Source organism: Manis pentadactyla, chromosome 9 (assembly GCF_030020395.1).
Source record: "Manis pentadactyla isolate mManPen7 chromosome 9, mManPen7.hap1, whole genome shotgun sequence".
Taxonomy (NCBI): domain Eukaryota; kingdom Metazoa; phylum Chordata; class Mammalia; order Pholidota; family Manidae; genus Manis; species Manis pentadactyla.
Genome location: NC_080027.1, coordinates 40,700,239 through 40,715,349, shown reverse-complemented (window position 1 = coordinate 40,715,349; position 15,111 = coordinate 40,700,239). Strand labels below are relative to the sequence as shown.

Here is a 15,111-nt window from a genome sequence, read left to right as displayed (position 1 = left end):
ATTAGATTTCAACCTGTAGATTAAAATGAATTAAAAAATACAAAATCATATACAGTGCTCTCTCACAGGGATGTTACACGCCATGAGAACAGATTTCTCTGTCATGTGATATGAAGGGGGGATGCAGATGCCTTTCAGTCAGATGGGGACAGGCTCCTGGGTCTTTAAAGGTCATTCCAGACAACTCCAAGTTGCTGGAGGCCTGGCTTATGCTCCCTTGGGTAAGGAGGAGCATGAATCCCATCCCAGACCCAGATAAGCTGGCTGACCCTTAAGAAGGTGGTCTCTGGGCAGTTACACCCTTTCCCTGATTCTTAGGCATGAGGAGGAAGGCTGGAGCCTGGAGATGCTGGTCTTGCTGGGGTTGGGCCCCACTGTACTCCTATGGGCTGGTACTTGTCTGCAAAGCTGTTATATCTTCTCTTCAGGAAGGAAAATACCCCCGTACCAGGAGTTGAAAAAGGTGCAGGGCCTCACTGCTTCGAGGATGCCCAGGGACTATGGATGAAGCCACAAGGAAGCAAGAGCTCTAGTTTCCCTTTGCGGTGGCCACTCCCAACCCCCATGTCCCTCCCTTGGCCACCTGGACTCAAAAGCATGCAAGATAGAAAATACCCTCTGGAGAAAGGGAGTGGGACTGAAATCTGGCTCATCAAAGGCTGGCTATGGAATGTTGAAGCTGGCCTGCCAGGAATTTAGCAGGCCAGGCCCTGGAAACATGTAATACTAATTTCAGAAACAAGTTTCCTAGAAGGGAACATGGATAGGTAAAGGACAAACCTTGCAGTCAACCTGGCACGCCCAGAGGAGCCAGAGCTCTGAGGCAAAGGTGGAATCTGAGGTTGGCCTGGCTGGCTTTCCTCCTCTGAGATCCTGCTTTTGGAGGTGGTTGGCCTGGATACCCCTTGGGCTGCACACTGGCATGGAACCTGCCTTCCACCTGCAGACTCACCGCCTGACCTGCCCCCCCTCTGAATTCCTGAGCTTGGCCAGCAGCTGGGGACTGTGTACCCTGCAATGATGTGGTGGGACAGAGGATGGAGGCAGACTGTCTGCAGCTGAGGAGGAATGCCATGTGACACCTGCATGACTGATCCAGCCAGAGTGCTGTGACCAAGGCCACACCAAGACCAAGACCCATGGCCTCTCAGGCCTTTCCTCTCTAGCCATGGCACAGAGCTGAAGAACTGCGACATGCAGGGCTCCAGGTCTGGCTCAGCCAGTGCCTTGCTGGGACTCTGGCCAAGTCCTGTCTGCATAACAAGGACACCAGACTCTGGTGACCAAGGAGCCTGCCCTGCTTTTCTGCTCCATATGATTCACTTATGAAAGCCATTCAGAACAAAGCAAGTCCCTCCAAAGAGCACTCTCTATATCTCTGAGTGGATACCTCCAACCTGGGACAGCTGGGAGAGCCAGGGGTAGGAGTTGAGATCAGGAGTAAGGTCTGCACAGTCTCTCACCCATGGGAAAAGCAAGCCCAGGGACAAGTCAGATGTGCTTTTGGCCATTTAGGACTACATGAGGTCTCCTGGGAAGGCCAACACTGGGTCTGTTCAGTGGACAGGCTCTCCAGGGGCAGAAAGCAAGGGTGAGAAGGCTCCCAGGAACACAGGTCTGTCAATGGACAGATGACTGGGGCTGCCCTTGAACGTGTCTTCAGACCTGGGGATCATGACCCTGAAGTGTTCTGTTCAAGTTAGACCTTCTGTTGCAAATTCTTACCGTACCTGTGCTGCCAGCTGGATATGCATCTGGGTCCTCAGGGCCCCTCCTGAAAATCTGCTCAGCCAAGAGGACTGAGCTTCCCAGGATGTCTGAGGAGTGTTCCTCTGTTTGTGGTGGACAAATAGCCTATCCCTTCTTTATGCCTGCCACCCAGACCCAGCAAGTGCCACCAGAAAGAGCAGAGGATTTGAAGAGTTGAAATCTTAGTTAGCTCTCTTTATGAGCTGTGTGACCTTTGGCAAGTCTCTTAAGCCTTCTGAGACTCAGTTTTTTCCATCTATAAAATGTGGGATTTTGGCAATCAATATTAAAGTACTTTGTACATGAAAAACGCCTTTGGATAGGGGTGTGTGTACCTATTGAATATTTAGCGGAGGGGATATGCACTGTAGGGTCACTGCCAGGAGAGAGAGAGGATCAGCAACTGTCCTGTCTCACAGGGAAGAAATTAAATTTTTTCAAGAAGTGGTATAAAGACTATGTTTCAGGCTCTCACCGCTGTTGGGAGCTCCAGCTTCCAGACTCCAGCTTCCTAGGCCCCAGGCTGATGACAGGGAGTCAGGTGAAGTGGGGGAAGCCAAGAAGGTTAGCTGGTGACTGGAACCACCTGTATGCTTGAGCCTGGCCCCGAGCTGGTGGCACTAGGGAGAGGCGGCAGAGCGGAGAGAGGGTTGCATGCTGGTGCCAGTGCTGCAGCTTACTGTCATATGGGTGCCCCCACCCCATCCCAGCGGGCCTGCTGGCCTTCCTATAATGACAGGGCCCTTCCAGCTCTCCCTTCTGTCCAGCCGACCACCGGGCCACACGGTATCTTTGGCCAACTTGTGGTTCCTCCTGATAGATGACTGTCATCCTACCAGGTGTGCTCGTCCTTCCAAAGGTGCCCCCGCTCTCCTGGCTCAGACCCTTGGCAGTGACTCCCCAAGCTTGGCCAGGCTTGTGGATCTCCGTCAGAGCTAGAGGGCGAGGCCAGCTGAACTGGGGCTCTGGCACTCTACTGAGAAAGGGGTGCTGGGCCTGGGCTCTTCTAGACCACAGCCTTTCTGAGGCTTGTTTTAGCCTTGGGGCCTGACTTTGATCTTGAATTACATTGGAGGACTAAGAGAGGGTGCAGAGTGAGCACAGATGGTTCAGTCTACAAGCCTGTGTGTAGAGTCAGACTGGAGGGGAAGAGACAGACAGACTGGGATTCAAGTGGCTCTGCCACTTATGAGCAAGTACTTTGCTTTTCTGAATCTCACTTTCCTTATGGATCAAATGGGAGGAATAATCTGTTTCACAGGGTTAAACCAGATGATTTATGTGAAACTGCTTTGCAAACTACGAGGTATCAGAGGTTAGTTTTTACTTACTGATGAAGAGATCAAAAGCAACAGGGCCCTTCCTAGGTCTCCTCATTTCCCCCTTCTCTGCGGTTCCACCCCAGCCCACCAGGAGGTTCGAGGAAGCCTGTCAGGATATCAGCATTCTGCTATCAGGCAAGCTCCTTTCCTTCTAAAACCAGTTTCCTAAGTTGTCAAATGGGTGTAACAATTCTGACCCTGTCTCTTTCTCAGGGCTAGTAAATTAAAGGCGGTGAAGTGCTCTGAAATCTATGAAGCACTTGACAAATGCAAAGGTTTCCTATTATTGTTATCATTGTTATTATTTTGGCATTTTCCAAATACACACGACATAATCTAAAACAACTTCACCCACCCTTACAAAAGCAGAGAGTAGGAGGACGTATTTGCAAAAAATGGATTAACACTGGAAATTTTCTGTTGTTTTAAAATGAAACCTCATCAGCACCCTAGAACAGACCATTTAGAAGAGCTGGGGTTCTCTTTGCTGGTCCTGCAGTTCCCTGGAAGGCCAAAAAGGCAGGCCCCTAACTCCTGGCTCTGGGTTGAGCATGCTGATGGGCTTTGCCCTTCTGGGAATGGTGGCCTCTGAGGCCCTTCTGGCCCCAAGGGTTCCTGATTTTTCCCTCCTTTAGGGAGACATGGGTGGTAGGGGTAGTGGTATGTCTAAGTTTGTATGACTTTAAAATGAAGAATTATTTAAAAGTCCCAAATATTATTAATGATCCCATTTTGTAAAGTAAAATGTTCCTGCTTCCCCCATACACACCAGGGGCTGCTGGCCCAGCCAAGCGCTGGGTACAGCAGACAATGCTGGGCAACCTGGCCTCCTGGCTGGGACTAGTGGGGCCTCCTCGCTCAGGGGTCCCTCTTCTCCCAGGACAGCCTGTGTCTCCTGGGCCTCATCCTACTCTCCTCTCAGGATGAGGGGCTGCTGACCTTTACTTGACTCTCCTTTACAGGCAGCCTATGTGCTCCTTCTCCTAGAGCTGGAGTCAGGTGTAGGACGAAACCTCCAGATATCCTCACAGAATTTCCAAATGCTATTCATTTGCAATTACTGTTCCTGCCGTCTGTCCTCATGTGACCTCTGCCCAGTATTCAACACACCCCTCTGGAGTCCATGTGGGGAAAGAGCAGAAACAAAAACCCGGAGGCTGTTCCAGAGCTCACCAGGTGTCGGAGCTGCTGACTTTATTTTTAAAAAACCAAGCCAATCCATCCCTAGGTAAATTTTTGTGGACAACATGTCCTTAGGTAGGAAGGCCACATCGAATGCTAATTTGCTGCGAGTCCTAGGGAGGTCCTTTCTTCTCTGGGCCTCAGCTTCCTTATCTGTCAGATGGGGGAATGGATGAGATGATTGCTAAGGTCCCTTCAGTTCCATGAGTCTATGAAATGTTTATTGCTATTATTTTTCCTTCACTATCCTGACTTTCAGAGCTGCCAGCACCCACCTGGAATGTGGTTCCTTCACTTTGGCCATGAATGGCACAAGGTAATAACCATGAGCTTGGCCGGCCTGCCAGCCCCGTGGACAGATGGGTGGGCCCTGGCCCTGGGAAAGGCAGAGGGGAGGGAAATGCCCTAGGGCTCCACTCCAATCAGGAGTAACCTCCTCATCAGAGTAGGTCCATGAGGGCTCAGAGGCCAATGTCTGGATTACACTGGCCTTCCAAGGCTTTGGGAGGCTGGGATCCCACTACCCTGCAGTTGCTTGGCAGGTCTGAGGTCAAAAATTACCTTCTAAAGAAGTGCCAGGCCAGTTAGCATCACTGTGCAAATCAGAGGGTCAAGGGCCAGACAATTTGGCCAGAGACCCTACAAACCAAAGCCAGCAGGCAAAAACCTCTCTCCCCTCTTCCTTCCCACAGTGCCTCCCCCTGCCCTGTCCCCCCACCAAGCTCTCCCAAAGAAAGAATCTGTTTTCCCAGGTTCTCACCTGGGTATTATGCTATGAGTGCTTCTACCTAATCAGGCGGTTTTGTTCGTGGTCTATTGCAATGGTTCTCATAAGACTGTTCAGTTGTGTCAGGATATGGTAATGTCCTAAACTAATCTTGCTTAAGAAAAGTCAAAAAGAAACAGAAACAATCCCCTCAAGACATGGTCTGCTCAACACAGCTCTGAGGTCCTACCCTGCACCCGAGGGCTACATCTTTTATGCTCTTCAAAAGAAGCTGAACCATTGCAGTAAACCCCTCTCTGCCTGCCACTAGACTGGGGTCTCTGGGGAAGGAAAGAACAGAGAGGATGTGCCTGGTCAGGTACGATGAGGCGGTAGAGTTGGAAGGGCAGCAGCTGAGAGGGGGACAGTGAGGAGAGGCAGGAGATTAGAAAAAGCAGCTTTTACAAAAACCAAAATTAAAAACCAAAACCGTTAAAGATGCATAAAGTGACCCTTGCACTTCTGTTGTCTCTTCTTGCAAATAGAGGTGGTGCTGCTAGGGAACGGCTCCAGCACCTGGGTAAGACTTGAGTAGTTGCATACAATGTGTGACTCCAGATCTGGGGGAGGAACAGAAAATTGTTACTGACAGCAATGCGCCTGAGTGCCACTCCACGCCTGGAAGCCTCTGGGCCCCCTCCCCTTACACCTTGGGAGCCCTAAGTGGAGCCCTCTGTGCCTTCCCACTGGAGCTGCCTGCTTCCTGGCCAGTGCTAAGAGCTCCTGGAGGAGGTGGGGGGTGGGGGGACAGCGAGCTGAGGCAGGGCAGGGGATTTCAAAGGGAGCCCCATGGTTCCCTGGCACTGCCTCAGGAATTGCCAGAGGCAGTAAGGAAGCCTGAGGTGGGGTCTGGCCCAAGGTCTCCACCTGGCCCCAGTCAGAGCCAAGGTCTGACTGAGGTAAGATTGCATTTGAAGAATGGAACCCAAAGTTAAAAGAAGTCTGAAGACTATGGTAAGAAGCATGAAATTTAGTACTGGAGGACTGGAGTTCAAGTCCCAGCTTAATTTTTATTGGTTAAGTGATGCTGAATTCTGTATTTATCTGTAAGAGATATCTATGTAAGATAGAGCTAGTGATCCTCATTTCATGGAGCTACCCTAAGGATTATGAGATAACATATGTAAGTGTCTAGAATATACATAAAGTGACAGGCCTATTAAGAGTGATAGCACTGAACTCAGGAGCAGAAAAGCAGCTGCTAACTGGTGCCTGCCCCTGGCTGACACAGGATTCAGGCCAAGTGAGCGGCTTTGCAGCAGTGCCCATATTTAGTCACCCTCCTATTCTCCCCCCCCGGGGCCCCACTCACTTGGGTGGGCTGCAGGCTTTACCAGTGCGGGGGCACATAGCTGTACGCAGGGGTACCCTGGGCCCTGTACGTTGGCATGGAGACAGGGTGTGCCCCAATCGCGGTATGCTGGGGTGCAGTCAGCAGGGTACCTGAGCATCCAGAGAGAGAAGAGTAAATCTGATGAGGCCATCCCAGGGCTCTGAATGAAGCCATGGCCCTTCACTCAGCTGCTCCCTTCCTGGGCACCCCACCTCCCTGCCTGCTCATGAACTGCTGCCCAACCTCCCCACCTTTCCAGGCTTCACCTCCTTAGGGAAAGCAATGATGCTCCAGGATGGAGTTCATCATTCTTCCTCAGTGGCCTCCTTTTACTCTTCTCTGTATGTTCCATTCACTGCACAGACACTGTACTGAGTAGTAATTGGTTGCATTTCCCACTAGCCTGTTAGTAAATGTCCCCTAGACCAAAACAACGAGGCTGGCACCAAGAAGGTATTCAACAGCTTGTTGACCTGACCTGGGGAATGTGAGGCCTCAACAACCCCTTCCATCAGGGGCAGAATAAAATCCCAACTCCCCGCTCCTGCCCACTCAACCCCTTGTCCTCTCTTCCCTTAGGGGACCCGGCTGATCCTTTGCAAGTGGGCTCTCTAAAGGTTACCCACAGCCCTCTTGTCATCTCATGGTCTTCTTCTGAACGTCAACCCATCCCTGACTTCCCTAAACCTTTTCCTCCTCTAGTGTCTCTCTCCAACCCCATCCTCAAGGTTCCTGAAGGGTAGAGCTCTGCACTGATTTCTGGAGTAAGCCAGAAATGGCAAAGGGGTCTGCTTGGACTCTTGCTTCTCCCATGTTTTACAATTTATTGGACAAGTCCTTTAGCTCCTGCCTGCTAAATAAGATTGCCCTGTGCCCACCTTTCTGGAACCCTGCTGCTACTAGCTGTCATCATCTCTCCTCTAAACTGCAGCTCTCCACTGACTTACCTGCTTCCAACCTTTCCCTGTCTAATTATGCTTCCACTGTGCAGCCTGAGAGAATAGTGAAACAAAACACCATCTTTGCTCTGCTTAAACCTCTGCTAGCAAACTGTTACCTAAAGGTATATCTAGACTCTTTATCATTTTATCTTTGCCAATTGCTCCAGCCACCTTTCTACCTCTGTGCCCCTATTTCTTAAGTGCCTTGGACCATTTCCATTCTGTGAACATGCCATACTCACGTTCTTTCCCCTGGACTACCCTTCTCTCTTTCATCTCTCTGGTGAGCCTCTGTTTGCCACCCTTTAAGGCCTTGCTCAATATACCCTTCTTGGTGAAATCTTCCTCAACCCTCTGGACAGATTACAGTGTTCCCAGAACCCCCAGCACAAGGTTTCCCATGCTGTGCTATGATCAACTGCATGACCACATTCTCCACTCCGCCTTGAGTTCCTGTGAAGGACACTAACACAGATGCTACCCTCACCTGCTGACATTGCCATGGTGGTGCCAGCCACCATGCCCATGGCCACGCCGTTGGTCCTGGGGGCAGCAACAGGTGCCGGGTAGATGGCAGAGGGAATGCTGTTGGGCTGGACAACCGTGGTGTGGTGGATGACGTGGGGCTGGGCAGCATACACCGGCTGTGTGTAGTAGGCTCCCTAGGGGAGAAGAGGCTGAGGTCCCACAGGCTTTTGGAGAGGTGTGGCAGGATGTGGAGAGGGGAGGGGAGAACAGCCTGCTCATCCCAGAACCTAAGGAACAGGGTCAGAGAAGCACTGGCCCAGGGATATGAGGTTTGGGCCCAGCTGGGGCCCTACTTCTGTCTAACCACCTGACTGTGGACACTTCAGTGCTAGGTTCAGATTCTGGCTAAAAAATAAGGCTCCCACCCTATCCTGCCTTGCCCCTAGAATGGCTATGATGGACTAATGGGGGCAATAGCTCTGATCCCCTTACTCTGACTTCAGCATTTAAAAATACGCTCCCACAGGCTGCCTAAAATGTGAAGGCAGGAATCACAGTGAATGGGGAAGGATTATTGGTGGGAGTTACACACTGTGCAAATGCTGCCATTTTACATATTAGAAAAATGTCATGAATGCACAGCATTCCCCAAGATGTCTCTTACGATCTATTTCCCTTTAGGCCAAAAGGTGAGGATGGAGACAATGGTCTGAGATGACTTCCCACTGCTTGGATCACTTGGCTACTTCCTGCTGACCTTTGTGGGGAGTAGACAGGCTCCTAGATCATCTTAATCCAAAGCTTCTCAAACGTTTCTACTAATGCCAAGAGCCTTAGAATGTGGATTTGTAACCCCAGAGGTCTGACAGCATAGTGCAAAGCCAAACATAAACCAGAAAAAAATTCATCTCAAGTCTATTACCTCTTAAAAGTTTTGGATTCTACTCTACAATATAGCTGTTTTTTTAATTTAAAAAGTGTTCTCCTCACTCCTTTAACCTCAAGTAGCATTGTCACCCTTGGAACAGTGTGTTATGTGTATGCTGCAACTGCTTATTGTCCCCATCTCAGTCACCCCCACCAGAGTGCACACATTCTCTAGCTGAAGCAGCCCAGGTGGGGACACAAAGGCACACACAGAGAGAAAGCAACCTGCTCGAGGTCACACAGGGAACTGGAAGCAAAGGTTGGTCACTTATATCCTCCCACTTAGCTCAAAGACTGTAAAGGAAAGGTAGATGTGGAGTGGGTAGAGCGAGAAGCCCAAGACATAGTGAGGCCTCATCCTCATTCAACCACTAGTTCCCTGTGTGACTCTGGACAAGTCACTCCCCTCTCTGGGTCTTGGCTTCCCCTCTTGTATAAAAAGGAGTTGAGCTTGATGAAGGGCCTTTGTTCCTCTGATATTCTAAATGACTCTGTTAATCTAAATGACTTCATATGTCACTGCTCTAGGGGTTGAGGTGGACCAAGGGAGTGGAGTGTACAAGCTATAGGGATATTGTTTTAATGACACAAGAGTGACAGCTGACCAGAGCCATGAACTCTCCTTCCCTCTCTTCCTCACCCACCCCTACCCCACACTGGTTGGGGGCTCCTTTACCTGCAGAAGAGGTGGGCCAAGGCTTCCACATGCACCTACCTGGGCATACAGATTCTGCTGGGGGTAGGCACTTCTGATTGGATACATGGCCGTCTGATAGGGGTTGGGTGATGGGGAGTAGGGGGGCGGAGCAGTATTACTCTGGGTCGGAGGGACCTTGTATGGTGTCCCCGCAGTATATCCTGTACCAAGGCAATAAGAGAGACTTCCAATTAGTTGGCAGAACAGCATCATTGGAAGGCAGCAGGTCCTAATCACGACTCCCCAGACAAGTATGGGCTGAATTCAGGCTGGAAACACAGATGAGAACAGAGAACAGGGCTCTACCCAGAAAGCCCTGGCCCCAGAGGTGGCTCCCTCAGTCCTGGTGCACAGGGCTGCATGGGTGACTCTAGCATCCTTTATTTCTGTCTCAGGGCTCCATAAAATGAGAGGCTAGAATCAGATGATCTCTTGAGGGACCCCTGCAGCTCGGCCCCCTGAGCCATGTGCCAGGAGATGGGCAGGTGTGCACACAGGTGGGAGACAGCCCGCCTGCTCCTTACTGCACTCTTCTTTCTCTTTCCATCTTCTCACTCAGTGCTCCAGCATATCTTCTGCTGCTCTTTGTTTTACTTTCCCTCTTACTCTACTTCTTTTTTGCTTTGTCTCTCTCTTCCTTTTTGGACTTCCTGTACCATGTTCCCCTGCTTCTCTGCCATGTTTTAAGGTGAAAACCTCATATAAAACCCCACTCAAAGATCCTCACCTTCTAGGATGCTGAAAAACTTTGCTCTACACAGCTGGCTTGGAGAGGACCACCTCTGCCTCAGGGCCTAAAGTCAGGGATCATAAAGGTTCACATCGACCTAGAACCCAGGCCCCAGGAAGCTCACAATCAGCCAAACAAATTGTGCTGCCTTTGAATCTTCTGGAAAAGCAAGCCAGATCCTGTTTTCACAGGAAAAACTTGAAACATAACTCAGGAACAAAACTGTGTCCTTACAGAGTCACAGAATGGAATGATTCTATGGAACCCAAGTGATCATCATGTGACCACAACTCTCTTACTTTATACACGGGGACCCCAGGGCTCAGAAAAGGCAGGTCTTTTTAGGAAGTTCTTTTCTGAGTTACAGGGACACTGCCATGAAGTCTTGGCTTTGTATCTCCAATGGAGCGCTGCTGGTGCGTACACCATGGTCCCCATCCTGGCGGGGTCTTGCTGGAGTTCTCGGCTCAGGTCGTTCACCTACAAGATGCTCATCAAGGACCCTTGCAGCAACATGGTGTTGTTTTTACAAGGAGGGACTAGGGGGTCAGAGGGTGTTTTACTGCAAGAGAAGAGCTCTAGGCTTCTGTCCAGGCTTTCTTCCAATTTGCTGTGACTACTGCCACATCTCTGGGCCTTTGTTTCTTATTGTGTAAATTCAGAAGGCTAAGAAAGAAGATCTCTTCCTGAACTAAAATGCTATTCTGTTAAAGATCCTGGGTCTCTTCTACCCTAACCCTAAGTAAAAGCAAACTGCCATATAGTCACAAATCTCACCCAGTCCACATACATCATAGCTGTAGCTTGGCACCCTCCTACCCCATCATGAATTCCCCAAGGATACAGGAGCTGTTATTTAGTCACCACAAAATGCACCACCAAAATTTGTCCTGTCCTCTCCCCTGGAATCATGACACTTATCTTCCCACCTGTAGATCTATAGTTTGTTAAATGAAATGCTGGTTTTGTGGTCAAATATGCTTGCAAAAGAAGCAGTGGTAAGGATGGAGTGGAAACAACACATTAATGAGAAGGTAGTACTGACAAGACCTAGAAGCTAACTGAAAGTAGAGGTGCGATTCAGTTGAAGGAGAAGTCTAGAGCAGATTCCTCCAAGTTGGGGAGTTAATTATGAGCTGTGGTCATAAGCAGAGAAGCAGATACTTGCGGGTGGGGGTGGGGGGAACAGGGAGTCCAGGTTTGCAGGTGTCTAGGAGGAGCCATCCGAGGGGCACGTCCCAAGAGTGCATAATGGACTATGAGTCCAGGGGACCGTAATCACTGTTTGGCAAAAAAAGAACAGGAGGCAGCAGCAGCAATGTACAATAGGGATAAACTGGGTTGTTTGCTTTTTATTCTAGGACCCTAAGAAGTTTTAAAATAGTAAGACAAACTAGGAATTTCCAACATTGGGATATGCGGGAGACTATTTTCAAATTTATTTTACTACAGAATCTTTTATTCATACTATTAACATTTTAAGTAGGCAAACTGCAGCTTCCTGTAAGTGCAGTTTGTTTTGGTGAAGTCGTACTGTAACACAGCCATGCCCATTCCTACATTTTGTCATGGCTGTTTTCCTCCTGCAGTGGTGCTACAACAGAGACCATATGGCCTGAAGAGCCTAAAATATTTATTATCTGTCCTTCTATAGCTTTCTAACTCCTGATTTAAAGGAATAAAACAAATTATGGGGAGCAGGACACTCCTGAATCCTACGATGCCTGTCTCTGAAAGCTATACAGCACAAAGTAGTGGTTATGAGAAGTCTGGAGCGAGACTAACTACTTAGGTTCAACCCCCAGGCCTGCTACTTAATAGTTATAGAATACATCAGTCTCCTCATCTGCAAAATGAGGATAAAAATGGTACCTACATCATAGAGTGACTGTGATAAGTAACATAAGTAACTACAATTGCAAACCTTAGAACGGTACCTGACACACTAAAAGCACTTCATATGGGTTAGCTGTCACTCCTTTCTCCCTTGTTTTCTCTCCTAAAGAGAGAAGCAGTAAGCTGCCTTCGTATCCTGGGGGTGTGCTAGCAGAGACTGGTCTGAAAGACGACAGTACAAAGGCTAAACTATGCCTTCCTTGGTGTGATCCAACTTGAAACACAGACTCCAGGATTCTAAGATTCTAAAATTTTACGGTTTAAAATGGCACGATTTTATGACTCTTTAAAGGTGACAAGCCAACGATGCCGGCAACTTTCCTTTGTGCTCCCCTGAGAATGTGCTTTAGAATTTTTATCCCTGAGGAAGCCTGTACTACCCCTTCTGTGCCACAAGGACAACCAACTTACTAAGCATTACCATCATTACCAAGAGCATCCCTGAGGAAAATCAAAAGGCTCCAAAAGGCTGCAGTAGAATTTGGTTTCCACATCTAAGAATAACCTTGTCTGGGAATGTTTCCCTTTCTTCATGTTATGAAATGAGATACACATACTCAGAATACAAATCAGCAGCCCAAACACCCTTGGCAGCCAAGGAGATGCTGCTGCAGAAGGCCTTGCTCGTTTGTCCAGACTGTGGGGAAGGGAGACACACGACTACAGAGCTAGGAGAGATCCTAGAGATCACTAAGACCAATGCAAACTTCACACATGAGTAAATGAACAGATGCTGAGAGAGAGAAAGAGAGAAGAGCAAGCGAGAGCAAGTGAGGGTGTGCGTGACTGCTTGCAAGGACTCAGGACTCAGTGCTCCTTCCTCTCCATATGCTGGTTCTCAAGGCTACCATTTGCTTCAGGAGGCTGCAGAAACTGCCCTGCGCCCCCTTCCTGGGCTCTGCCAGTGTGTCAGGTCAGTTCTTTCTCAACAAATACCCACATTTGGACTAGATAATATCAGAGGGCTTTTCTAGTGCTGACATTCTAAGTCTCTGAATCTTTCAGTGAGACTCATTTAGGAGAAAATCACTGCAGAGGGCTACCCACAACTGATGGCTGGTCCTATCCGTACCTCTGAGGATCACTGGAAATTCTCCTGGGGCTGCAGCCTGGGCTAATGTGGGTATCACAAAATTCAGGGTTTATTACTTTGTGTATCTAGGTAAAAGAAGCTGTGGAACTTGATACAAAAACAACAAACAATTCATTGGTTTTGCTCAAATGAACTTACAGACTCAACTTACTGGAGGACTGGCTCTCCTAAAGGTGTTCTATGTAAGTCTGAAGGTCACAGAATTAGGACTTTGGCATTATATGCCCTAAGGACATCACAGATCTGCACTCAATCCTCTATGCTTCAGATAAGGAACCTGGAGCCCAGAGGGGCAGCAACCTTCCCCAAACTGCACAGCAATCAGTGGAGAGCTGGGCTGAGGCCAGGGCTTATGAAGCCCTAGGTACAGCCCCTTTCTGAGTTATCTGTTGGCCTCTGCAGTCCAAACTTGGGCATCTAGTATACTGGCCTTTGTGTACCCATTTCACTAAAGGCAATATTGTGAGAAAAAAACAATTCAATCACCAGAGATCGCAGCCCTGCTTTATGAAAGAGGCTTTGTTTACAATGCCGTTCTTTCTCTTAGGTTCCTAACCATAATTTTAGCCTCCATCAAACAGGATAATAAAGAGACAGTGTACATTAGCAAGATAAAACCTCTTCAGCCCTCTCTTCAATCCTTCGGTGCCATCATAAATCTTTTTCAGTTGTAGAGCCCCTAGCACCTTCAAACGCATTGATCCTCACATCAAGGATGCCTTTTAGACTAATTGGTTTATTGACCATCAGGATTTATGTGTCTGGACAAAGCTATGTCTGAATCTTGCCTTGACCCCCAAGTCTCCTTGTTGGCAGCCGAATAAGAGCACTGAATAAGCAGAAGGGAGACCTAATTACTAACAGACTTAGCAATTGCTGGTGAAATTAAACTGAATTTGTTGAAGTGCCTTGAATTTTCTGTGGCATTAGAAGCAACAAAATCTGGGTGCTGGGAGGATCCTGGTGGTGTGGGAAGTTCAGTCCATTCCACCTCTATTTAAAAATTGTGCAGGTTCATACATTACTTGCTTAAGAGAGAGGGGGTTCATTTTGGTCCTTTCCAGGGACTACGAGAGCCTACGAGAGGACAGTGGGATGCAGCTGCTGGACGTTTCGATGGGACTTCAGGAGGATTCCAACATAATGGAAGGTAAGGCCTTCTAACATTCAGATCTTCTCACTGTGGAAAGGGTTACCTCCAGAGGGAATGAGTACCCTTACCTGGAGATGTATGAGCAAAGGCTAGTTGGTCAAATATTGATCAGGGCAGTTAGAGAAGAGGCCCCTGCCAGGGTGGAGGATACTAAGTACACAGCACCATGGTGACAGAATCAGAGAGAACCTTAAAGATGACCTAGTCCAGTCCCTCCATTTTACAGTTTGAAAAATGAAAGTCTGAAGCACGGACATGAATTATTAAGGTTACCCAGAACCAAGTCTAGAATCCAACTCTTTGTCTTCCACTCCAGGCCTCTTTCTGCTACACCACAGTAGGTGTGACTGTTATCTACATCCATATATATAGACATGAGAATATGTATGTATACACCTGTTTACAAATGTAATATCATACATGTTCACTCAGTTCTACCTGAGGTGTCTGGCAAAACTCCCCACTGCTGCCATCCTCTCTTAAAGAGTAAGATTAATCTCATGAAAAAAGTCAGGAATGGAAACATGACCTGGGCAACATCTTCTCTTAGTTGTGCTGCTTACTAGTTTGGATGGAATTGGGTGTATTACCTTTCTATGCCTCAGCTTTCAAACTGGAATTAAAAATCTGAAGTAACAGGACTAGAGTGTAGATTAAATGAGAAAGAGACTATGAAAATTTACTCTCCAAATGGTGAGAGTTATGTTGCTTAAACAAAAGCTGCTGTTGAAAACTAGGGGCAATGATAACTAAGGGGAAAAACAATGGGTATTATAAAGAAAAAAAATACAATGTACTCTTTCAATCTACTTAATAGATTACTCATTCACTGAACCACAGACTAGCACATTTGG

At 48.2% G+C, this 15,111-nt stretch overlaps 1 protein-coding gene across 5 annotated transcripts in view; it reads right to left on the bottom strand.

The window, feature by feature from the left end:
• Positions 1-4,227: 4,227 nt before the first annotated feature.
• FAM168A (family with sequence similarity 168 member A) overlaps positions 4,228-15,111 on the bottom strand; it is a 259,894-nt gene continuing 249,010 nt past the window's right edge. For all 5 annotated transcript variants that reach the window (XM_036888639.2, XM_036888638.2, XM_036888640.2 and 2 more), the window contains 4 exons: positions 9,404-9,546; positions 7,781-7,955; positions 6,332-6,462; positions 4,228-5,579 (listed from right to left, as the gene is read on the bottom strand). In XM_036888639.2, the coding sequence (XP_036744534.1) occupies positions 6,350-6,462; positions 7,781-7,955; positions 9,404-9,546 (431 nt within the window). In that variant the 3' untranslated portion in view covers positions 4,228-5,579; positions 6,332-6,349. The remainder of the gene's footprint in view (positions 5,580-6,331; positions 6,463-7,780; positions 7,956-9,403; positions 9,547-15,111) is intronic.